Source organism: Mustela nivalis (assembly GCF_964662115.1).
Source record: "Mustela nivalis genome assembly, chromosome: 7".
Lineage (NCBI taxonomy): Eukaryota > Metazoa > Chordata > Mammalia > Carnivora > Mustelidae > Mustela > Mustela nivalis.
In genome coordinates, this window is record NC_139026.1 from 19,593,865 (window position 1) to 19,621,041 (window position 27,177).

The window sequence follows — 27,177 nt, forward strand, 5'->3', positions numbered from 1 at the left end:
AATAATCTATCTAGCATGCTGTAAGCTAAAAAGGCTTCGCAAGAGAGGATGCTTCATAAATGCTATTGTAAAAAGATACATGAATCACTCTTTCATATTAGTGTTGTATAACTATAAATCTAGTGATATTTCAAGATCATTGTCTTACAAAAGAAAGCCCAGCATTGTATTAGAAGGAATAAACAGACAGATTCACTGACACCAGTCACTATAAAAGCTAGATATTTTTTCCAAAATGATTAACACTGAGCAGATCTAAGGACTTAATTCTGGACTGGGTCCTGACAGAGAGCCACATTTGGCTAATAGCAGATAGATGTTTTTCAGGTTTAAAATGGAAAGAATAATTCTAATACTTGAGCCAGTAATGGCTGACTTTCAACAAAATTGTTTTCATGTTTCTCAGGATTGGTAAACAGTGTCTCCTAAATTATAGGGCATCCTTGCTCTAGATGTTCCAAAGAGGGCTTAGAAATCAGAGCTGCAAAGCTCCAAAGGGCAGGAAGGATCTGGGAGTCCTATAGAAAGGGCTCCATGGCGGGTGGGGGGCAAAAGGGCGGGGAGGGGTGTCTTCCTATCTCCTAGCCACTGAGTTCTGTTGCTATGATGAAATGTGTTCTTATAGAAGAAGGGAAGGAAAAATCCTCAGGATTTTAGGAGAGGTTGCAGAATAGAAACCATGAGACCTTCAGCATTACTATAATGTTGCTTATTTTCTTAAATTGCACAATAAATCTACAGAAGAACTTGAGATGAATGTATGAGAGCATGGCCTTAAAAGACAACATGTCTCATGAGAGCTAAGATTCTGTCCATTTTGTACATGACTCTCACCTCTAACGGAGGAAATTAAGCATAGTAGAAGTTTATTATTAAATACCACAATTAGGGCTTAGGTTGGGGTAAGGTCACTAGTTATATTTGTATGGTCTTGAGCTAAATTATAATTTAAATCTCTCCTTCTTAAATATAAAATTTTTGAAGTAACCTTGGGCAGAAGATAGATTTTTATGTTCCACAAAATACAATCCTTGTTCCAGAAATTAGTCATTTGGCTTTCCTTGTAGCTGGCTTTTCTTCAACTTTCTTCGTTTCGTGTGTTCAAATGGTTGGGAAAAGATACCTTAGAAAATTCTCTCTACATGCATGATATAAGTCAAAAGATGTGCATATGTCCCTCAGCAAAGAGAAAGGAAAATGTAAATATCTAAGGAAAGAATCTGGCACATATTTTTAGAAAACACAATTTTGTTACTCAGCAAGTGAGAGCAAGGAACACAGATAACAAAGCCCAAAATAGCTTGTTTTCCTAAGCACCCCATATTTACTAAACTCACATCACACATTAAAAAAAAAATAAAAAACACTTAAAGCAGAAGAGATTAAAATGAAGGATGATTAGGGTTATTTCCAAATCATACCATTGACTGTTGTGAAAGATACCTCATTTACCTTCAACACAACGAGAAATGAAAGAGAAGCCCAAAGTAACTCTTACAGTTTTTCTACCACATAATTTCAAAGCCATGTGGAAGATCTTATCTTCCAGTCACATGAAAAACCCACTTCACAGATAAAACAAACATGTAATTTTACCCAGCTTCAGATCTATTCAGGAAGAGTAGCCAGGTTTTTTAGGTTCAGTAAAGAAATTTCAGCCACAATTCTCAATGTTTGTTTCCAGATAAAGTGATGAGAAAAACATTAAAATTTCACACTCAACTAATTTTCATCTTCAAGGGGGGTAAAGGGCATAGCTGAAAAAAAAAACCACAAACCCACTCATAAGAAATTAAAGACATAGGTCTTAGGGTACACCAATTACTAATTTTATGCATTTGGGCACAGTAAAATAGGAATAATTCCTGAGCCACAGTAAAATAGGAATAATTCCATCTCATGGGCTGCTGGAAGAACTAAATGAGATGTAGGAGAAATATTTGTGAAAGCCCTTTGGAAACAATGAAGCATCATTTAATGTGAGGTGGCTGTATTATAATCCTTACTGTGGTAAAGAATAGCCATCCATTTGCTTTTTCCTTACTCTTTCCCTAAAGAACGAGTTGAATCTCCACTCTCATTTTGGCAGAACTAGAGGTAAGTCAACATTCATTTGGCTTCTTAGGAAAAACACAAGTCTTTCTTGGCTTTAAAAAAAAAAATCTCTCCTTACTTGCTCCTTGTCTTTCCCTGTCCCTTTCCGCATAGCTCCTGGTACTGCCATTTAAGGGGTGAAAGAGAACATGAAAGCCACTTGCTGAGTTCAATCTGTTCCCTAATTTGAGATCAGAGCTTGACATAAGGGCCAGAAAGTAATCGTTAAAACTCAGGGAAATGGGAATGTGTTCTATAATCAGAACCAGAATTGGAACCAGAAAAAGGGAGGATAAAAAAATAAATAAATGAAGGCCTAATGCAGAGTAGAACAAAAAAGAAAGCTACAAAGTGGATCATCACTTTCCAATGGAATCTTACTGATCCCTTCTTCAGTACAGTCTTCTTATGCTAAGGTACGAACTATTACAGGACTTGTAATTTAAGTTTTCCAAGGCTTTGTTATACTAACTTGCTAGAAATATATTGCCACCACATCATTTAAAGAAGAAGATAACATCAGCACATTGAATAAGGGAATCAGACTAACTGATGTGGAATCTTGCTTCTGCCATTTACCGGATATACATCCTTGGACAAGTTATTTAACCATCTCTGTGCCTTAGTTTCCCCAGTCAGAAAAATAAGGATAACTGCATGAGAATAGTAGGGAAATTAAATGAAATAAGGAATGATGCAAGCAGCTTAACAGTTCTTGAGATTGAGAATATGGTAATTAATAAATTGTAGCTATAATTTTATTTCTATCAAACACTTAATACCTCCGTATACAGACAGAACTACAAAATCCTAAAGTGTCTCTTGTGTGAAATCAACTTGTCCCAGCATTTAGATACCATACACACACACACACACACACATATACATACATATATAATATATATATATATATTTATAATTATATAAATTATTATATATATTATATATATTATATATATTTATATAAATAATTATATAAATTATTATAATATATATAATTATTATATATATATTATATATATATATAATAATCAGGCTTAAAGGCCTGCTCAGGTTTTAAATTAAAAGATAAAAGGAATTATGTCAGAAATTACTTGGGAAAACCATTAAACATATCAGTAAAAACGCCATTTTACAAACTCTAAAAGAGAATAACGGACAAATTCTGGGATTGATGATATTCCTCTGGGACTATATGATAGGCCTAACAGATAAAGGAAAAGCAATAGAAGAAGTATTTAAGATTGCAGAAAGCTTCTAATTCTATTTTATGCGGCATAGTCATTAAACTGGGATAATGTGATCTATACCCACAAAGTTTTACAGTTTCAAATTAAAAACATTGCAGTCAATACTTCAGTTTACTCTGCTCTTGATCCTTAAATTATAGTCCCAAGCTTGGTACCATTTAATACTTCTATTATTAGCCTATAAAAGGGAATAGAAAATAATATTTGTTAATTATGAGTGGCTAAAAGATAAGGTCATATTGAAATCAACACACGAGAGAAATAATCTGAAACAATCAGAAGAAAAACAAAACCACACACATACAAGACAAAGGTAAACAGCTCCTGTGTTGTATAGCACAATGAGAATATTCATTCTAGCCCAAGTTGAAAAACCGCTCTATGGTACAGTGACTGAGCCAGAAAATGTCCTGTGACACATTCACTTTCAGGCTTCTGAATTTTGTCTGTGATGATGAAAACAAAAGTAATCACTGCTATTTATTACTGAGCACTTACTACGTGACAAGGATCATATTGAGCATTTTACATTGATGAATTTATTAACTTGTCCTAACACTGTTATATAGAGTTGCCAGCTATAGGACATAAAAATACAAGTACCCAGTTAAATTTGAATTTCAAATAAATAACTAGTAATTTTTTATGACAAGGTGCCCCATGTAGTATCAAGAAATACACCAAAAGCATTTGCTGTTTATTTGAAATTTAACTGTGAACTCTGTATTTCAGCTGGCAACTCTTAACACTATGAAATAGGTATTAATATCCTCATTTTGCTGGTCAGAAAACTGAGATTTACAGAAATTAAGTCAGTTGCCTAAGTCTGCATAGCTATCAGTTAACATATCTGGGTTCAAAAATCTCTAACGAAGTCTACCTTCATAAACAGCACAATACATTCTCTGTTATTAGAACAATAACTCTCCTACATATGAATGGCCATCCCTCCATTCTCCTGTTGATATTCTAGTTGACTTCAAAGTCCAATATGTAGACTTTACACCTTATGAATTCTTAAATTTTTCTCACTAAGAATATTCCCATTGATTTATTTTTATCTTTGTTCCAGCCCTTAAAACAGTTTGGCTTCCAATACAGCAGGTTACATAGAGGTCCTTGTAGTGGACATTCTTGTATATTCATTTCTCTTTTCTAACATCCCCTCTACTTTTGGGGCAGTGTCTTTCCCTTACAATATGTAGCCCAGGTGGTCCTACAATCCTATTATAACAGCTGGAGAAGTCTCCTTCACCATCCTTTCTTTCATCACCACCTCAGCCAAGGGAAAGGTGCACGGCCAGTAAGACTGGCTTTCCCAAGTCTTCAAAACTTCAGCCAAATAATGCAAAACTAAAACAAATGGTTTATTTATTCCAGATAATCAAATAATTCATTTCTTGGTTTCTCTTCCTTTTCCAAGGCTGTTTCCATCCATTTCCATACATATCCTCCAGATTTAAATTCATTCTTTGCTTGGATTAAATAATTAGTTTCAGTTGTTTATAACCAAAGAACCCAGGCTGATTTCTCTCTGGACATGACTGTGAGCCTCCTAAGGTCCATGTGTAATAGAGTTCTACACCATTCCAGTCCCAACAAGTTATCTTCCAAATAAATATTTGTTTGTACATAGTAGGAACTCAGAAATTTTGGTAAACTCAAAGGGGAATAAATGAATTGAAATTGTTCAGGGATGATAGCATTGAAGATCAACGAGACTCTTTATTTTTTCCTTTTTGTACTCCACAACCAGTCTGAGTGAGCTTTTAGAGAGCACTTTGAGAACTGGGATTATTAACTTTGTAAAAAGATGATGATCACGTAATAGGCCTCAATATTACTAAAATGTTCATGATGCTTCTAAAATCTATGACTCACTACAAATAAGTTTGAGAGCTCTTGTATAATCTCCCAACAGAGAGCTATGATGCATTAGTGTAAGTATACTAAAAATAAAAGGTTGTATCTGAAGTTACATCTAACTTGCAGAATAGTTTTAAATCTATATATATTTAAAAACAGGTTTTTAATTATAATTTAAAATAATTTTTAATTATAATTCATTGCTAAAGAATTGGCTTTATTTATATTTTCTACCATTACCCAATGCAGGTAGGTTTCAATATCTATGATGAAAGTATGGATAAACATAGTGATATTTTTAAGGTGAGATCAGTCACTTGAGATCTGATAAATTATCTCACACTGACATTATACCATTAGCAAATACTTAAATATTTCTTCAAATTTTTAATATATTTATTTCAGCATAGGATGTCAACTAAACATTGACTGACTCTACCTGGGTCACACAATAACAAAATACTCTATGTAATTCTGGGCACTATATAGTCAAAGAGGCAGTAATTGAAATAAGATGGTTTCTAATAGTAGAGTGAGTAGGATGGTAAACAATCTGAATACCATATCATTGAAGGAAGCATTGAAGACACTTAAGGAAATGTTTCAGTTGGAAAATAGCTCAAGATGAGTTTTTAAAGGAACATCACTTGAAGGAACTAGATTTAGCCTGTGTAACTTCAGTATGCAAACCTGTATGCAGTGGGTGGAATAGATTTCGACAAACAGCAAATAATCATTTAGTAAACTTTCTCTGAATAAAGCATGGGGTTAGTGGAGATGGAGAATACAAAGAAAAATTGAATACAGTTCCTGACTTCCAGGAGAACTATGAAATATAAAAAAGCATGGACTTTGATAAGGCTTCTGAATTCTGTAGAAGTACTAGAAAGTGGGCTTTCTGACCAATGAGATCTAGGAAGGCTTTTGAGAGGATATGGAACTGGTTTACATTTTGTGGAATGAGAAGGGCTAAGTAGAGATTTACTGGGGGAAGGAGCATTTCCAAAAGTGGGAGGAGCTTATTTGAGAAATAATGAAGAGCCATAGGTGGTTAAAGTAGAATAAGGGAGACAGGGTATAAGGATAAGCCAGGAAAAAAAGGGGAGAGGTTACACTGTAGAGGGCCTGAGAAACTGGACTCATAAGGTTGCACTTTCTTTTGGACAGCCATAAAGATTATTAAGTAGAGGAGGGATAATATTAATGATCTTTGGAGGAAAATTTTGGGATGGTTCAGAAAAATAATTAAAGAAAGCTGTTGAATGCAATTCCCCCGCATCTAAATCCCTTCCACTGGACCCTCCACAATTCTCCTCCCATCATCAGTCTTTCTCAGACTTTTCTCATCATCTTGCTCTTATCAAAGCCTGACTCTTCCAGAAGTCACTGCTTCCCTGTGGCTCTTTCCTATGGTACTATTTTTTCTCCTATAGTCCTAACACCAATGGACCTGGAGAGGAAGAGGTATCTTCCTTGAATATTAATAACACCTTCAGACCACCAGTTTTCCCTATTCTCTAAACATCCCTAGTATTGAATCTCAGGTTGTTATATCACTTTCAAGTCATGCTCCCTCATTTCTGGATGAGCTCAAGTCATGGTTTATTATTCCTCTTCTAAATACTATTCAATCTTTGACAGTTTCAGTATCTATATAGATGATCTTTCCCAAACCCTGGCCTTTCAGTCCCTGAGAATTCTTTCCTCCAATGGTCTTGCCTTCCACTCTATTACAGCCATTCATTTCATACCCTAGTATCGATCTTGTCATTACTAATAATAACAAAATCCTCCATAATATCAGTGCCAGTCATTTCACTCACTCTTTTACAACCACCTCTTAATGTTCTAGCTCTACTTCTCCCTACCCTAACCTGACATGCTTTCAACCCATCTGGAACCTTCAACCGATTCTCTCAACTTCCCACTACCCCCTCATTCCCTTATTGGTTTCACTCTCTTCTTTATCACATTTGAATCACATAACCAATTGTCATAATTCCCTCTCATACACCTTTGATTCTCTCTCTCTTTTCCTACTTCCTTGGCAAAAATCACAACCCTGACTACATATAACTGTACATCTATTCTATGTCTTCATGCATATACCTAAACAGAGTTAAAGAAAAACACACAACCATGATGACTTGTCCTAATTTCATGACCATGAATTTCAAATAGTCCTTTAATGTAGGCTGGCTGTCAATCTTATTTCCCCCATCCGTACAACCTATCTTTATAACATCTCCCTCTCCCTCCCTCTCTGAACAAGATTTCATTCTCATTCTCAGTGATGATCTTGCCTCCCACATTACAGATAAAACTGATAGAATAGGGAAGAACCTTTTAGACCCTCATTGCACTGCCAACAGCCACACACTCTCCCTTCCCATCTGTTATCATGGATAAATTATTCATAATTCTATTGTGTATAACTCTCATTTCTCACTGACACCCACATCATGAATTCTCCCCTCTCCTGAACATCATAAATTATCTGCTGAGATGTGCTATTTTGAAAAAAACAAAATGCTCTCTTGACTACTTCATCTTCAGCCCAGGCCTTATTTCTTCACGAGCCTGCACAGAAAGACTGCTTTTAAAAAGTCATCAATAGTCACAATATCTAATTCATGTCCTTCCATTTTCTCTTAAACCCACTTTATTTATTTATTTTAAAAGATTTTATTTATTTTACTTGACAGAGAGAGACACAGCGAGAGAGGGAACACAAGCAAGGGAAAGGGAGAGGGAGAAGCAGGCTTCCCACTGAGCAGGGAGCCTGATGTTGAGCTTGATGTGGGGCTCAATTCCAGGACCCTGGGATCATGACCTGAGCTGAAGGCAGATGTAAGGACTGAGCCACCCAGGCTCCACTTAACTCACTTTAATTAGGGTTTCATCCCCACCACTTCACCAAAACTGTTCTTATCAAAGTCATCATTGATTGCCACTTTACTAAAATCAATGGCCAACTCTTATCTCTCATCTTGAGTTTCAGCAACATTTAACCTATATAATCACTCCTCTCTTCTTCTTTTTTTTTTTTTTTTAAGATTTTATTTATTTATTTGACAGTGAGAGAGTATGGGGAGAGGCAGGCAGAGAGAGAGGGGCAAGCAGGATCCCCATTGAGCAGAAAGCCTGATGTGGGGCTCCATCCCAGGACCCTGAGATCATGACCTGAGCTGGAGGTAGAGGCTTAACCTACTGAGCCACCCAGGTGCCCCCACTCCTCTCTTCTTGATAAACTTTCTTTACTTCCAAAACATGTAATTTCTAGTTTCTTTACATCCTTAACAGTCATTTGTTCTTTGTCTTCATTCTCTCCTACCTTTACTGTTAGAGTCACCCAGATTCTAGTCCTTCATCCTCTCCCCTTCTCCATCTTTACTTCTTCCTTCAGTCATCTCTTTTCATCATATGACTTTAAAGACCATTTATATGTCAACAAAAGTTGATTTTATTTCCCCTTCCCAGATCAATCTCTCAAACTCCAGACATGCTTATTCCACTGACCCATATGAACTCATTAGTTCTCAATATTATCATGTCTACAATTGGTCTTCTCATCTTTTCCCTCCTCCTCCCTAAAATCCACTGAATCTACTTAACCTGCAGCCTTCTCCATCTCAGTTGATACCAATCTAATTTATTCAGGCCAAACACCTTAGAGCCATCTCTAGCTCTCTTTTCTCTCTTACCCCACATCTGATCCACTGTGAAATCCTGATGGTCCAACTTTAAAATACTTCCAGAATCCAAATTCTTAATACCATTTCTCCCACACCTAGTTAGGGTTACCACTTTCCCTTTTACCAGACTGTTATGATGGTCTCCTATCTGACCTTTCTCCTTTTACCCTCTCCATCTATGGTGTATTTTCACACAGCTGCAACTGTGGGCCTCTTAAAATATGTCACATCAGGACACCGGGGTGGCTCAATCAGTTACGCTTCCTGCTCTTGATTTTGACTCAGGTCATGATCTCAGGATCCTAGCATCAAGCCCTGCATCAAGCTCTGCACTCAGTGGGAGATCCGCTTGAGAATTCTCTCCCCTTCTCTTCTTCCTCTGTCCCTCCCCCCACCCTCACATACTCTCATGCTCTCTTTTTCTCTCTCCTGAATAAATAAGTAAATTTAAGAAAAAAAAAAAAAAAACAACTAAGTGAGAGCATGGGATTCTTCTGCTCAAAAACCTTTAAGAACTCTCATTTTGCAAAGAGCTCTGAGTCCTTATAGTGGCCTACAAGGCCCTGCTCTATCTGACCTATCTAGGCTGGTGTTTCCCCTCATTCTAGGCTCAGGGGTCTCTGTGCTGTTCCTCAAACTACAGACTCATCCCTCACCTCACTCACTGATGTATCCCAAATACTTGAAGAGTACCTGGTAACTTAATAGGCTTCCAATAAACATTTGTTGATAGAAAGTCAGGTAGAACAATTATAAAACAATTGTAATGTGTCAATGATATCCCAATAAATCTGGGAAAATGTACAATAAAAATACTGTAATAGTCTGGTAAATAAGTAATGGACACTCAGTTCAATTCTACCCTACAAATATTTATTGAAAGGACAAAGATATATAATCCAGAATCTCTGCCCTTGAATACCTTATAGTGGAGAGATACACAGGTAATTTCAAAATGTTAAAAGATAATGGAACAAAGACAGGGCACCCTAAAGAGAACAGCATGAACAAAGGTTGGAGACGTGGAATAGCATCATGTGATGGAGAGCTGAAAGAAAGTCAGTCTGATTCGATGTGATGGTCTGGTTGATATGACTACCTGGAGAGACTACAGTCCCCAGTTACTCAAAGAACACTAATCTAGGTGTTGGTGTGAAGGTGTTTTCTAAACATAATTAAAGTACATAGCTAGTTTCTTTCAGTAAGAGAGATTGTCCTAAATAATCTGGGTAGGACTGATTCAACCAATTGAAAGGTCTCAAAAGCAGAGCTGAGGCTTCTCTGAAGAAATTTCTCCTACAGACAGAAGCTTCATCTGTGCCCAAAAGTTCCAGAATGCCATTCATAAGGGCCCGCTCTATGGATTTCAGACTTGCCTACATAGCCTTCCCAATTATGGAAGCCAAAATCTTATTATAAAAATCTCTAAATATCCATCTTCTACGGGTTCTGCTTTTTTGGTTGAACCGGGACTGATATACTAGAATATAAAGTAAAGGCAGAAGGTGGCAAAACTAAAGGATGAGATGTAGTAGAGCTAGAACAAAAAAGGCATTTGTTTTTAACATGCTCAGAGGTTTGAACTTTACCTCAAAATCAGTAGGATCAGCAAGGTGAATGACACGATTAGGGTTGAGACAAATCTTTCTGGATTTGATATAAAGGATATAATGGGATAGGAAGCAAGGGGAAGAGAGAGATACTGGTGGTTGGGAAACCATCCAAGTTACCTGTGAGAAAAGTAAGAGGAGAACCAAGAAAGAAGGTCATCATGGAAACCAGGGAACAGTGTTGGGAAGAAGTGGTGGTCCACCCTGATCTGGTGCATCAGAAGAGTCTGCCACTCAGTATTCTGTGATAAAAGGTTACAAAGGACCACAAGACAGCTGTGCTAGAGTGGAGAATCCAGAAACTAGATTGTATTAGGTTCAAGAATGGCTGGGAAGTGAGAGAAAAGAGAAAACAGGAGTAGATTATTCTTTTACAGAAGAAAACATGGCAGAAGAGAGAAAAGATCAATTTCAAATAAAAATGATTAGAATGGGAGAAACTTTTAAGTTTTCTTAAGTCAAAAGCAAGGGAGGGAGAAAAGACAAGAATGAGGGTACACATTCTCCTGAGTGAGGCTCAAGAGAGGAGCTGTGGCCAAGACCACAGGTGAAGGCTTGAGCAAGGACAGTGGGAGGACCTGCACTTTCTGAAAACTGGAGGAAAGAGAAGAAGGATGAAAGTAAGCAGATTTGGAGAAGGAGGGTAAGGAATATGCAGTAATTCATGCCCAGTGGCCCAGGAGTAGCTCAGTGAGGTTAGGAAACAAGGTTATCAGTTGAGAGAGAGATGGTGTGATAGATCTAGAGATGGAGGTTTGGCTTTAGTTGGGGCTGGGTAGCCATCAGCCAGTACATAACTCAGAGGAATCAGGATCAGGTGACAGTTACACTAAAGGACTTCTGAACTGCCTCACAGTTCAGTGTTTCTATGAATCAGATGGGCAGAAATGTTGCCTTATTCACTGATGTTTTCTCAATACCCAAAATAATGCCTGGCATATAGAAGGCACTCAAAAAATCTGCTGAATGAATGAATGAATGAGTGAAAGCTTAGATGAGCTTCTCATATAAACAAGCAAATAAAACCTTTTAGTTGAGATTACCTATTTTAACATAGACTCATTTAATATTTTTAAGAAATCACAGATGTTTTCCAGAGCCTTGAAGCTCAATATAACTCCAGTCTTCTCTCCTAATCTCCAGACAATATAGCCAAGGCAAGTCAGGTAATGTAGGCTTTGAAGTGGGCATTTTTAGCTTGAATTTTTACCTGGACTATCTTAGAGCAAATTATCAAGAAAATGGCCAAATTTCTATTTTATTGTATTATACAGTAAGCTTTTCTGAACTGAGTAAGAGTTTACTCACTCAGATTTTCACTTAGATTCCACTAGGTAGGTAGAATATAGTCTTAACCTTTTTCTGACACACTGAGCTCTTTCTCTTCTTATTGGTCTTGGAGATACTTACCACTGACCAAAGGGAAAAGAGGAGGGAAATAAACAAGACTCTAAAAGACAAGTTTAAAAAAATAAACATAAAAAATAAAAAGTAAGTTTAACTGTAATAAAAATATAATGTTGACAGTACTACGTTGCTACTAAAATGGGTCTCTGTTGAATATTTACCACGCATTACCTGGGTGGAAGACTTTGGTTTTCCCATTAGTGATTCCAGAAGAGCTTGCCTCCATATTTATTGACCTCCTGCCTGGTGGAAGTGAGGAATGCCTGACCACAGGCAGGCGACGTGACCCTGGGCGTCTTGCCACACTTCGCCGTTGATGGATTTGCAAATGCTTTTCAGCCCCATGAATAGATAAACTTAAACCTGGAATGAGAAATAGCACCATTATTATCTAAAAAGTCAGTTCTGAATGGTTAAAATACCAAATTACTTTCTGACTTAAAATACAGACAGTTTAAGTTACAATGGTTCAAATTCTTAAGGGATGTTAATGACACCGGAATTCTGACACTGATTGACTTTCACATTGGATTATTCACTGAACATTATTTCATTCAAGAGTGGACATCCTCAGTTATCATGACAAGAGTTTCATGAATGGAGATCCAATGAAGTCAGATATTAAAATTCTTACCAAAATCCTGGGAAAATATGCACTAATTATTTAGATTAGCAATTTCTACTGGGGTATCTGGAGTTTCAATAAAAATTGAGCATTTTTCCCCTTTCTTAAAAATATTTTAATTCCAGTAGAGTTAACGTACAGTGTTATATTAGTTTCAGGTGTACAATATAGTGATTCAACAATTCCATGCATTACCCAGTGCCCAATACAACAAATGCTCTCCTTAATTCCCAATTTCACACATCCCCCATGCACCTCCCCTCTGCTAACCATCAGTTTGTTCTCTATAGTTAAGAGTCTATTTCTCGGTTTGTCTCTCTTTTACTTTTGCTCATTTGTTTTGTTTCTTAAATTTCATATGAGTGAAATCACATTATATTTTACTTCCTCTGACTTATTTCATTTTGTAATATACTCTCTATCTCCATCCATGCTGCTACAGATGGCAAGAATTCATATTTTTCATATTTTTATGGCTGAATAATATATATATATATATATATATATATATATATATCACATTTTCTTTATCCATTCATCAACTGATGGACACTTGGGCTTCTTCCATAACTTGGCTATTGCAAATAATGATGCAATAAACATAGGGATGCATGAATCCCTTTGAATTAGTGTTTTTTTGTTTAAGGGATAAATACCCAGAAGTGTGATTACTGGATCATAGGATGGTTCTCTTTTAACTTTTTGAGAAACCCTCATACTGTTTTCCACAGTGGCTACATCAGTTTGCACTCCTACTAACAGTGCAAAAGGGTTCCCCTTTCTCTACATCCCCACCAAAACTTGTTTTTGTACTGATTTAAGCCATTCTGACAAGTGTATGGTAATATTTCATTATAGTTTTGATTTGCATTTCCTTGGTGATGAGTGACGTTGAGCATCTTTTCTTGCCTATTTCTTTGGAGAAATGCCTATTCATGCCTCCTGCCCATTTTTAATTGAATTACTTGTGGGTTTTTAGGTGTTGAGTTTTTAAGTATATTTTAGATAGTAGCCCCTTATCAGATATATCATTTTAAAATATCTTCTCCCATTCAGTAGGCTACCTTTTAGTTTTATTGATTGTTTCCTTTGCTGTGAGGAAATATTTTATTTTGATGTAGTCCCAATAGTTTATATTTGTTTTTATTTATATAATGCCCTTCTTTTAAGTTTTTATTTTAAAGTCTTCATTTTAAAGTCTATTTTGTTTGATTTAAGTATTTCTATTCCAGCTTTCTTCTGACACCCATCTACATGATAAATGTTTCTCCATCCCCTCAATTTAAAGATTTTATTTTATTTATTTATTTGACAGAGAGAAAGAGACCACAAGTAGGCAGAGCAGCAGGTAGAGATAGAGCGGGAAGCAGGCTCCCTGCTGAGCAGAAAGCCCAATGCAGGGCTGGATCCCAGGACCCTGAGATCATCACCTGAGCTGAAGGCAGAGGCTTAACCCACGGAGCCACCCTGGTGCCCCTCCATCCCTCAATTTAAATCTGCAAGTATTTTTAGGTCTGAAATGAGTCTTTTGTAGGAAGCATGTAGATGGGTCTTGTTTTTTGTAATCTACTGTCACCCTATGACTTTTGATTAGAGCATTTAGTCCATTTACATTCAAGGTAATTTTTTAAATTTATTTTTTATTTTTTATTTTTTTATTTTTTATAAACATATAATATATTTTTATCCCCAGGGGTACAGGTCTGTGAATCGCCAGGTTTACACACTTCACAGCACTCACCATAGCACATACACTCCCCAATGTCCACAACCCCACCCACATTCAAGGTAATTTTTGACAGATATGTGTTCATTGCCATTTTGTTACTTTTTTTGGTAGTTTTTCTCAGATCCTTCTCTTTCTTTCATGGCTTGCTACTTTTCTTTAGTGATATGCTTGGATTCCTTTCTCTTTATTCTTTACATCTCTATTATGCGGCTTTTATTTGTGGTTACCATTAGATTTGTAGATAACACCTTCTGCATATGGCAATCCATATTAAGTTGATGGTCACTTAAGTTCAAACCCATTCTTTATTCCTCTCCATGTTTTATTTACATAATATTATGTTTTACATCCTTTTATTTTATGGATTCCTTGACTTTTTTTTTACAGAAATACTTATTTTTACTGCTTTTGTGTTTCCCACTTTTCATACTCTGATTTATAGTCTTTCCTTTCCACTCAAAGAGTTCCTTCTATTATTATTTTTTTTTTAAGATTTTATTTTGAGAGACAAAAAGAGAGCACAAGTAGGGGGAGCAGCGGGCAGAAGGAGAAGGAGAAACAGGCTCCCTACTGAGTAGGGAGCCAAATGTGGGTTGGTCTCCATCCCAGAACTCCAGGATCGTGTCCTGAGCTGAAAGCAGACACTTAAACAACCTAACCACCCAGGTACCCTCTCTATATTATTTCTTATAGGGCTACTTTAGTGGTCATGAACACCTTTAGTTTTTGTCTGTGAAACTCTCTTTCTCCTTCTATTCTGATTGATAGCCTTGCTGCATAGAGTATTCTTGGTTATAGATTTTTATCTCTCAATACTTTGAATATATTGTGCCACCCACTTCTGGTTTGGAAAGTCTCTGCTGAAAAATCCACAGATAGCCTTATGGGGATGCCCTTGTATGTGACTGATTTCTTTTACCTTGTTGCTCTTAAAAGTTTTTATCATTGCTTTTTACCATTTTGATTACTATGTATCTTGGTGTGGACCACCTTTGGTTGATTTTATTGGTGGATCTCTGTGCCTCCTGGAGCTGGATATGTTTCCTTTCCCAGATCGGGGAAGTTTTTAGCAATTATTTATTCAAATAAATTTTCTGCCCACTTTTCTCTCTCTTCTCCTGGGATCCCTATAATTCAGTGTTATGCTTGATGGAACTATGCTGAATTCCCTAAGTCTATTCTCATTTTGCATAATTTTTCTCTCAGTTTTTCAGCTTTATTACTTTCCATTACTCTGTCTTCTAGTTCATTGATTTCATTCCCCTGTTTCCTCCAGCCTATTTTTTTCCATCTAATTTATTTTTTATTTCACTTGTTGTGTTCTACATTTCTGATTGGTTCTTTTATGTTTTCTCCCTCTTTGTTAAGGGCCTCACTGATGTCCTCCACTCTTCTTAAGTCCAGTGAGTATCTTTATGATCATTATTTTAAATTCTCTCTCAGGCATGTTACTTATATCCATTTCTGTTAAGTCTCTTGCTCTGATTTTGTCCTGTTCTTTCATTTGTGATATATTCCTCTGTCTGTCTCCTCATTTTTGTCTGGTTCTCTGTGTCTGTTTCTGTGTGTTTGGGAAGTCAGCTACATCTCTTGCTCTTGAAAGTAGTGGGCCAGCTGTGCATTTTTAACTAGGTAGTGCTGGTTCTCCTCCACAGGGAATACACAGCCTTAGCAGAGACCTGGGTTAGACTGGTCACCCCACAAACCACCCACAGGTGAGAGATGCATTCTTTTTTTTTTTTTTTAAGATTTTTTTTTATTTATTTGTCAGAGAGAGAGAGCGCATGAACACAGGCAGACAGAATGGCAGGCAGAGGCAGAGGGAGAAGCAGACTCCCTGCCGAGCAAGGACCCCAATGTGGGACTCGATTCCAGGACGCTGGGATCATGACCTGAGCCGAAGGCAGCTGCTTAACCAACTGAGCCACCCAGGCGTCCCGAGAGATGCATTCTTAACAAGGTGCCCACATCTTCCACAGATGGATGGGAGATACAGTGTTGGTGAGGCCTCTATGGTTCTTCTCAGGGAAGGTATCTACAGCACCAGGTGAGAGATGCATTCTTAACCCACAGGTGAGAGATGCATTCTTAACAAGGTGCCCACATCTTCCACGGGTGGCTGGGAGATACAGTGTTGGTGAGGTCTCTATGGTTCTTCTCAGGAAAGGGATATACATCACCAGTACTGAAGGAGGACTTGATGGAGGGGCAGGAAGCAGTATAAGCAAGTTAGGTAGGGTGTGCTGGTGTCCAGCTGGTTCCCACAGGTGGCTGTGTGTTTATCATGAGGGGTAGAGGAGGAAAATGACACCTGCCAGCTCCTTTGTTCCTGGAAAATCTCTCAGCGAACTTTGAGATTAGTAACTAACTTTCCTTCCTTTAAGTTCCAGGTGTCTTTCTAACTGCTTCTTCCAAGCGGCATTTTCAGAGGCTGTTTGCTCTGCTGTCTTTAAGGATAGGGGCTCAGCTTCCTTTTGCCCCTGGGACCCTGAGAGCTTCAGCCAGCTGATTTTTAAAGTTCCAAACATTAAGTCCTGCTGATTGTAAGTACTCATGAAATTCAGTCCCTGATTCTCAGAGCCAAATGCTGTGGGGACTCCTCTTCTGCTTATAGGCTCCCCAGAGTGCTAAGCTGTTTCTCACCCTTCTCTGTACCTGTGGCTAACCTCCCTCAAGAAATCAAATTCGTGGGGTTTATGTTCCTACCAAGTCCTTTCATCTCCTACCCTCTCCATGTGGCCTCTTCTCTACATTTAGTTGTGGAGTTTGGCCAGTCTTTGGTTCCTTTTCTGGGTTGTTTGTTCTGAAGTGAGTAGTATCTAGTTGTATCTGTGAGAAGTGAACTTAGGCTCCTTAGCCATCTTCTCTAGGATTCCCCTAGCAACTTCTATTTGTTTTCTGCAACTTTTTTTTAAAAAATTAATTAAATTTATTTATTTTCAGCATAACAGTATTCATTATTTTTGCACCACACCCAGTGCTCCATGCAATCTGTGCCCTAATAATACCCACCACATGGTACCCCAACCTCCCACCCCCCCCCACCACTTCATTCCCCTCAGATTGTTTTTCAGAGTCCATAGTCTCTCATGGTTCACTTCCCCTTCCAATTTCCCCCAACTCCCTTCTCCTCTCCAACTCCCCATGTCCTCCATGATATTTGTTATGCTCCACAAGTAAGTGAAACCATATGATAATTGACTCTCTCTGGTTGACTTATTCCACTCAGCATAATCTTTTCCAGTCCCATCCATGTTGCTACAAAAGTTGGATATTCATCCTTTCTGATAGAGGCATAATACTTCATAGTGTATATGGACCACATTTTCCTTATCCATTCGTCTGTTGAAGGGCAGAAAGATTCCCTTCTTTTTTTTTTTAATAAACATATATTTTTTTAATAAACATATATTTTTATCCCCAGGGGTACCGGTCTGAGAATCACCAGGTTTACACACTTCACAGCACTCACCAAAGCACATACCCTCCCCAATGTCCATAATCCCACCCCCCTTCTCCCAATTCCCCTCCCCCCAGCAACCCTCAGTTTGTTTTGTGAGATTAAGAGTCACTTATGGTTTGTCTCCCTCCCATCCCATCTTGTTTCATTTATTCTTCTCCTACCCACTTAAGACCCCATGTTGCATCACCACTTCCTCATATCAGGGCGATCATATGATAGTTGTCTTTCTCTGCTTGACTTATTTCGCTAAGCATGATATGCTCTAGTTCCATCCATGTTGTCGCAAATGGCAAGATTTCATTTCTTTTGATGGCTGCATAGTATTCCATTGTGTATATATACCACATCTTCTTGATCCATTCATCTGTTGATGGACATCTAGGTTCTTTCCATAGTTTGGCTATTGTGGACATTGCTGCTATAAACATTCAGGTGCACGTGCCCCTTTGGATCACTATGTTTGTATCTTTAGGGTAAATACCCAGTAGTGCAATTGCTGGGTCATAGGGCAGTTCTATTTTCAACATTTTGAGGAACCTCCATGCTGTTTTCCAGAGTGGCTGCACCAGCTTGCATTCCCACCAACAGTGTAGGAGGGTTCCCCTTTCCCCGCATACTCGCCACCATCTGTCATTTCCTGACTTGTTGATTTTAGCCATTCTGAGTGGTGTGAGGTGATATCTCATTGTGGTTTTGATTTGTATTTCCCTGATGCCGAGTGATATGGAGCACTTTTTCATGTGTCTGTTGGCCATCTGGATGTCTTCTTTGCAGAAATGTCTGTTCATGTCCTCTGCCCATTTCTTGATTGGATTATTTGTTCTTTGGGTGTTGAGTTTGCTAAGTTCTTTATAGATTCTGGACACTAGTCCCAGGGCTGCAAGGTTGGTTCAACATCCGCAAATCAGTCAATGTGATACAACACATCAATAAAAGAAAGAACAAGAACCATATGATACTCTCAATAGATGCTGAAAAAGCATTTGACAAAGTACAGCATCCCTTCCTGATCAAAACTCTTCAAAGTGTAGGGATAAAGGGCACATACCTCAATATCATCAAAGCCATCTATGAAAAACCCACCGCAAATATCATTCTCAATGGAGAAAAACTGAAAGCTTTTCCGCTAAGGTCAGGAACACGGCAGGGATGTCCATTATCACCACTGCTATTCAACATAGTACTAGAGTTCCTAGCCTCAGGAATCAGACAACAAAAGGAAATTAAAGGCATCCAAATCGGCAAAGAAGAAGTCAAATTATCACTCTTTGCAGATGATATGATACTATATGTGGAAAACCCAAAAGACTCCACTCCAAAACTGCTAGAACTTGTATAGGAATTCAGTAAAGTGTCAGGATATAAAATCAATGCACAGAAATCAGTTGCATTTCTCTACACCAACAGCAAGACAGAAGAAAGAGAAATTAAGGAGTCAATCCCATTTACAATTGCACCCAAAACCATAAGATACCTAGGAATAAACCTAACCAAAGAGGCACAGAATCTATACTCAGAAAACTATAAAGTACTCATGAAAGAAATTGAGGAAGACACAAAGAAATGGAAAAATGTTCCATGCTCCTGGATTGGAAGAATAAATATTGTGAAAATGTCTATGCTACCTAAAGCAATCTACACATTTAATGCAATTCCTATCAAAGTACCATCCATCTTTTTCAAAGAAATGGAACAAATAATTCTAAAATTTATATGGAACCAGAAAAGACCTCGAATAGCCAAAGGGATATTGAAAAAGAAAGCCAATGTTGGTGGCATCACAATTCCGGACTTCAAGCTCTATTACAAAGCTGTCATCAAGACAGCATGGTACTGGCACAAAAACAGGCACATAGATCAATGGAACAGAATAGAGAGCCCAGAAATAGACCCTCAACTCTACGGTCAACTCATCTTCGACAAAGCAGGAAAGAATGTCCAATGGAAAAAAGACAGCCTCTTCAATAAATGGTGCTGGGAAAATTGGACAGCCACATGCAGAAAAATAAAATTGGACCATTTCCTTACACCACACACAAAAATAGACTCAAAATGGATGAAGGACCTCAATGTGCGAAAGGAATCCATCAAAATCCTTGAGGAGAACACAGGCAGCAACCTCTTCGACCTCAGCCGCAGCAACATCTTCCTAGGAACAACGCCAAAGGCAAGGGAAGCAAGGGCAAAAATGAACTATTGGGATTTCATCAAGATCAAAAGCTTTTGCACAGCAAAGGAAACAGTTAACAAAATCAAAAGACAACGGACAGAATGGGAGAAGATAATTGCAACTTTTAATTTAAAAAAAAAAAAAAAAACAACTTTTCCATGGGACTCATGTATAGACCAGAGTTGAAGATTGAACTCAGATTTGTACCTCTGATAATATTCAAATTATGTCCCTTTTTAGAGCTATTTTATCCAGGAAAATTTCAAACATACCAAAGGCAAAAAGATTAGTATAATAAATTCCATGTACCCATCACTTAACTTCAAAAAATATCCAGATTTTTCCATAAAGATGGAGAGAAAAAAAGATTTTCCTAATCTTGTTTCAACATACTCCACTCCCTCTGTTTTTGATATGCTTTTTAGATGCTAAAGTAGTTTAAAGCAAACTCTAGACATTATGTCAATCTCATAAAAACAATATTGACTGTATTGGCTTGTGTTGTTTATATCAATATGGACTACACCTACTGATACATATGAACCATATAACATATTGAAGATATTTTAAAATAATAAATTATTAATACTCAAAGATTTTTAAAAAAGAACACTCGTTGCTCATCATTAAATTTTGCTAAAACACCAATTCATTACTCAGAAAATTGATATAGGGAAAGAAGCTCACTGCTTTTCCTTTACTAACCATATTTGAAGGTAACCAAATAGTTGATAAAATTTTCACTACATATTTCCAACTAATAAATTACTGATGAAAAAAAAGAATTGGAAAATAATTTTAGAGGCCTCACTGAAATATGAAGGATAAATTTTGTCTAAAGAAGCACTGCGAGGACAGAGTAGAATTCAGACTCATGGAAAACTGAATCCAGATCTTTAAAAAAAGCCTGTTAGCCTTATTTAATGCCAAGAAGCCAGGGGAGTGGAACATGGTCAGGAATTATGCTATCTGAGGGAGAAAAGTTGTGCTTCACCCAACTGCAGAATTTTTTTTTATTAAGAAGAGAAATTATCTTATAATTTGAAGGTAGAAATCTAGAGTTGGAAGTTACCTTAGTGGTTAACTAATCTGGTGCCTTATATTGATGAGAAAACTGAGTCTGCCAAAGAAAAACAATCAGTCTACTTATCAGTACTGGAAGGCCACAGTAAGAAGTCTATTAAAAACCCAGAAATGGGACTCTGGGTGGCTCAGTTGGTAAGTGTCTGCCTTTGGCTCAGGTCATGATCCAGGGCCCTGGGATCGAGTCCCACATAGGGTTCCTTGTTCAGTGGGAAGCCTGCCTCTTCCTCTGCCTGCTGTTCCCTTAATTGAGCTCTCTGTCTCTGACAAATAAATAAATAAAATCTTAAAAAAAAAAAAAAACCAGAAATGAGGGAAATAAAAGCAAAACGATGTGAACTGGGCCAAATAGTAAATTCTAATAAATATTAAGAAACGATGATTCAAATCAGAATAAGGTTTGGTCAGCCAGGCAAAACAACAACAAAAACAATAAAGCTCATAATAAACAAACATGAGTAGTGCCCATCCAGACAACAGTCTAAAAGTTCAAGTACACCAAGAGCCAGACAGTCCTGAGACACAATTTTACTTTCCTTTATCCACTTAACTGCCCTTGCTCTAACAGCACTCACCTGACAATCTTCAGATTAGGATTTGGTTTCTATTGCAGGGAGAAAGTAATCATACTAATGTTCCCACGGACCCAGAGACCAAGGTTCTCAGTGTGGCCTAACAAACTGGCACCCTGAATTTCTTTCTACACTTATATCTCCTCATGATGGCTTAGAATGAATCTGCCCACGGATCTGGTTTCTAAGTCCATAATGCTATGAGCCCCAGACTTGTTCTTGGGAAATTCACCAAGGTAAGGCCAGCCATGCAGGGTAACCCCTTGGGAGACCACAGGCAGCCTTTCCCTCACAATGCCTGTCCCACTCTGACACTCAGATGCCTGGCCAATTGTGAGTCTTTTACTCCTAGGTGTTTGTGAGCAGAACTAACATAACAGCATCAAGCTGGTTTTCTTCCACTCTGTCATGCTCCCTACCATGGCTATATGTTCCATACTTCCAGAGAGATGCAAAATGAATTATCTCTAGACCCACAAGACTCCAGAAGAAAGTAGACAATTTTCAGGTGACAAATGAAAGGGCTAGGAGATGCTTTAAATCAACATCAGACAATACATGCAGTCTGCGTTTGCTACCACGAGACAGACCACTCTTGAAAAAACATTTCTCCTTGTCCCTTTTGTAGAGGATTATTGGGGTAAAGGAACCAGAACTATGAGTCAGTGTGGCACTTCTAGCTCTTATAAAACTCCTTTCAAGGAAGTATAAAATGTAAATGATAATAAATAAATAAATATAAAATAAATGATAATAAAAATAACACTGTGGAAATAAATGGCATAGGTACTTGGAATGTTAAATTCCATATTAAAATATATAAAATGTAGATCATGGGGAAAATGTCAAAAAAATTCATGAGTATTGCCATGAGAGGATGAATATGGGGAAGATGGTATGCTATAAGGAAATTCATGAGGAATCCTTACTGGCTCAGCAAATTCATATGGTCCTCCAAAAATTAAGATTTCTCAGAGGTATAGATAAAGGACCTGGTCCACCAGAGGTCTCTTCATACAATGGCTAAGTCCATGGGCGAGAGAGATATGTAAACAAATAGCACATAAGACATCAAATATACTACAGATATGAAAAGTTAACAATTACTGAAGACTCAGCAGTTACATCCTCAGAAATAAATTATCAGTCAATAAATTGCATGGTCCATTTAATTCTTAATTACTTTGGGAAAAAATGTTGATGTTAGTCATCTATTAAATGTCAGGCATTGTGTTAAATATTGATCATTACACCATTAATGCCTCACCCCTACCCTACAAAACAGAGAAGTCATATCCACCCTTTAAAGATAGGAAACTTGAGGCTCAAGAGGCAAAGTTACTTGTCCAATGTCACATAAGTGAGTAACTGAAATTTTAACCCTCATTTTTTCCACTGTAGCATGCAATCTGATGAACTTAATTAATTATATACAAATATATAGGCTTTTTGTGTGTGGGTTTCTGTTTGTTTTTTAGAGAGGGAGGGGGAGAGGCTGAAAGAAGGGAGAGGAACAGTCTTACACTGGCTCCACACCTAATGTAGGGCATGGCATGGGGTCTGATCTCACAACCCTGAGATCATGACCTGAGCCAGAATCGAGAATTGGATGCTTAATTTATTGAGCCACTCAGATGCCCCTAAATAGGCTGTTTTAAGTCTATAGTGGTTCTAAATAATTTAACAAGGCAGCGTTAGAAGGTATGTTATGCTGACATGACTTGGACACAAACTCTTATGAAACCATCTCTTCTCTCTCTTTTCTATCCATTTTGTAATGTCTTCCTGGTTTTCGACCATCTACCAAATACCTTAGTAAGAGCCAGTAAGTACTCTTATACTCTCATTCACCTGTCAGCACATGGCTATCCTATTTCTCCAACTAGCTCAAGAGTCTCTAAGAGCAAGGATCTTATTGTGTACTTCTCAGAGTCCTTCCTCAGCTCTGAAAAAAGTACACTCCATACAGAGGTATGGGATGAATATTTGCCTTCAGTTCCTTCTCCTTCTGCACGTTGCATTCTACATGGTGCAAAGACTCCTCGGGAATAGGCAGAGCAGAGTTAAGAGCCAGCCAAGGAAATGACACTGAGTATGTTGACCTGTGCAACAAATTTTTAATTTCATATTTCCTATATCATTATATATTCATCATCTTTCCCAGACACCTTAAGGCCTGAAACCTGGTTGCTTTCCTCAGCTTTAGCAGACAGCTTCCTCCCCAATGCAGCTGAGAAGACGGAGCCCAGGCAATGTCAGGTTTCTAATCTTACCACCTTTCTACCTCAAAATACCTTTCAAAAAAAGTATCTTTTTTTCTTGAGACCTATCATCTACCTTACTTGATAAAAGATATGCAGGCAGAACCTTGAGAAACACATCCTTTAGGGATGAAGAGGGCAAGCATAGTTGGTGTTAAAATGTGAGTGCTGGAATCAGGATTTCTGGGTTCGATTCTGGGTCATACCATATTCTACCTATTTTCCTTACTACAAGTTATTTAGTCTTTTGTGCCTCAGCTTAATCACCTGTGATATGGGGACAATAACAGTTTCTACCTCACAGAGTCATGAAAATGAGTTAATACCTACAGAGTGCTTAGGGCAGTGCCCAGCATACAGCAAGTGTTCAGAGCAAGGCAAAGGTCATCATTGCCTCTATCATATCAGTGACTTCTCTGCACTTTCCTCTCTAACTCCTTAGGCCCTACAATTTAACACCATTGCTTCTGCTCATCTGTTTTTAAATTTTTCCATTGGTTTCCATGACACTCACACTTGTTACCACTCCCTCTCCTAACTGGAAACTCTCTAACTTGTTTGCAAAGGTGGGGTTGTTAATTTCCTTGGGCTACCATAACTTATTACCACAGCTTTGGTGGCTCGAAACAACAAAAATATTTTATTCCTTTGTCCTGGAGGCTAGAAATCTGAAGTCAAGAAGGACTGTGATCCCTCCAGAAGCTCTGGAGGTAACCTTTTCTCCTTGCTTCTCTCAGCCTCTCATGGGTTCTGGCATTCCTTGGTATTTCTTGCCTTGTGACCACATCACTCCAATACCTGTCTTCATGGTCTCATCACCTCCTATCTCCCTCTGCCTTTCTCTTATAAGGACATGCATGATGGCATTATAGACCACCTGTAAGACAGGATAATCTCTTTATCTTAAGGTCCTTAATCACATCTATAAACTCTTTCCAAATAAGGTCACTTCCACAAGCTCTGCATATTAGAACATGGATGTATATTTGGAGACTATTATCAGTCTACCACAGTGGGTTGTTTCCCAAGGTTTTAACTTTGATCTTCTCTTTCTCTCTATCTCCTAGCCAAGCAATCTTCAAGATTCCATGTCTCCAGCTCTTGTCTTCATGTGATCCTCTCCCAAAGTCACTCTTGCTCTGTCTCCCAAATTTCAAGCCCATATTTCTTACTTGGTCTGCCTTCCCCTGAGAAATTCGATGACTCCACAGAAATACAATAAATGTTTAATATTTTGATAAGAGAAAACAAGCTCATATTTCTTTTAAGTACCTCACAGTTCCTTAAAATCTTATCTAAAATGTGAATATTTTTCTCAATAAAATAAAATTCTTTGGTGCTCCTTCTTTCTGGCTCACTTCCAAGGTTCACTAGCTCTGGCTGCATTGCGCAGTAGAAGTACACCCATGTAGAAACGATTCGCTTTCATCTAAATGTCACTCCTGTGATTCAGAAGAGCTCAGTGCCATGGGAACATCTGCAGTTCTGTCGATGTTTTACAACTTGCAGCCAGAGCATCTCTGGGTTGCATCACTCTCCTTGTCATTTCTTAGATAAATTACTTTTCAAACCACTGAAAACCTATGTTTTGAATGTCACTACCATGAGCAAAACATAAAATTCACCTATTCCTGATTAAGAAAAAAAGTAATTTATGCAAGGGGATATTTATTTCTAGTTTTCTCTTTTTTTCTCAGATTTAACTACAATGTAGAGAACGAATCCAACACTTCCTCTTACCAAAACAGTTATGAGAACAGAGATGAAAATTCTCCTGGCTGCTTCTCAGGCTTAGAACTGCTTTCCCAAACTTCTGGAGCTTTTCTAATATCCTCTTTTTTGGGTTCAAAGTACATTTTACAAAATATTTATAAAATAGGCTGATACCCTCCCATACCCTAGGGAGGAAGAAAATTCAAACACATAGATTGCACATAGCCAAGGATGTACCCCAATTATTCTTAGCTTAGGTCAAATCCCATCACAGGGGCAGAATTTGTGCAACCTCAGTCAGATGAACTCAGGTGGACCCACAGCAAACATTCTGAGGAGCTTTGAGTATCAGAAATGGTGGGCAACTGAATATGGGTACATTCTAGGGAGCAATCACAGATGCTGAGATGTAACTCATATGAGACCTCTCTGGGGGTCTGAAGATGGAGGACTATTTAGTCTTAGTAGACCTGATGATAGGATTTGCTACAACCCAACCTTCCTCCATCATACCAGGTTCTTGCGTGTGTCATGTCACCTGTTTGGTCTCCCTGCCTTGTAGCAGGCTATTTGACAGATTGGCATCAACATGTTGCAAAATCTAGCAGCACCAACACATCAAAACATATCAAAACTGCCAAGACATTGTTATTTGGAATTTTTTGACAGTTTTCTATCTAAAGCCACATGAACTTGGCATTCAAGCACTTTGGTAAAAGACAAAAATGCTAAGGATTAGATATAATATTACCCAGATTTAACTTTTAGCTCAATGTCTACATAAAGAATTTATAGAACCAGAAAGGATAGGAGACTATAAGAATGTATAGCCAGCATTACTAAATTCAAATAAAGTGCTGGAGATAAATTACCAGGTTTCTCTCCCTCAAACCCACCTAAAGATTCTAGATAACCTTTTTTGTAATTACTTTCTTTCCTGTGCCTGGGTCTGATTTAGAGTTTCTCTCCCGCCCCCCCCCCCTACAGAATTCTACCAGAAGCACTTCATTTCAGGAAACCACGGTGACACAGTGAATGATTGTCCTCAGTTCATACCTCCTCTCTATCATGTGATCCATCAGTCCTTCCCAGTAGGGAGAGAAAGTATGTTTCCTGCTCTGTTGATTTTGGACTTGGTCATCATGACTTGCTTCAGTTAATGAGATGCTACAGGACATAATGAAAGCAGAGACATGAAATGTGCTTGCATTGCTTTGCCTGAGTTACTTATTCCCTGCTCCCTCCCTACTTCAACACTTCTGAGGATCCTCTACAAGATCTACTCCTATTGGATGGCCCCTTTTACATGGCTCTCTTTCTGCTGGGCTCTAATATTACCCTTGCTTCTTTACAAATAGTTAAGCCCCTCTGAGGCAAAGAGGTGGAGGAGTAAGCACCCTATTTCAACAGGTCCCCTGAATTGAGCTGGATATCTACCAGACCATTCTGAACACCCACAAAATCAGCCTGTGATGTAAAAAGATACACCTGGATCTCTACAAATGGGATACCTCACGGTTGGTCTCAAGATATAAAGTGGGGAGCTATGATTCTGCGGGCAGATATCAGAAGATAAATGGAAGGGGGAGGTGGAATCTGGGATCCTGCACCACCAGAGCCCAAAAGCCTCCTGCACTGG

General features: G+C 38.0%; 1 protein-coding gene across 7 annotated transcripts in view; it reads right to left on the reverse strand.

The window, feature by feature from the left end:
* The window catches only part of ANO4 (anoctamin 4), a 461,396-nt gene that overhangs the window by 238,438 nt on the left and 195,781 nt on the right, over nt 1-27,177 (reverse strand). For 6 of the 7 annotated variants that reach the window (XM_082739159.1, XM_082739158.1, XM_082739160.1 and 3 more), the window contains one exon: nt 12,094-12,285. In XM_082739159.1, the coding sequence (XP_082595285.1) occupies nt 12,094-12,285 (192 nt within the window). Of the gene's footprint in view, nt 1-12,093; nt 12,286-26,594; nt 26,636-27,177 lie in introns of those variants that run through there. The other variant, XM_082739161.1, reaches the window with a different exon arrangement.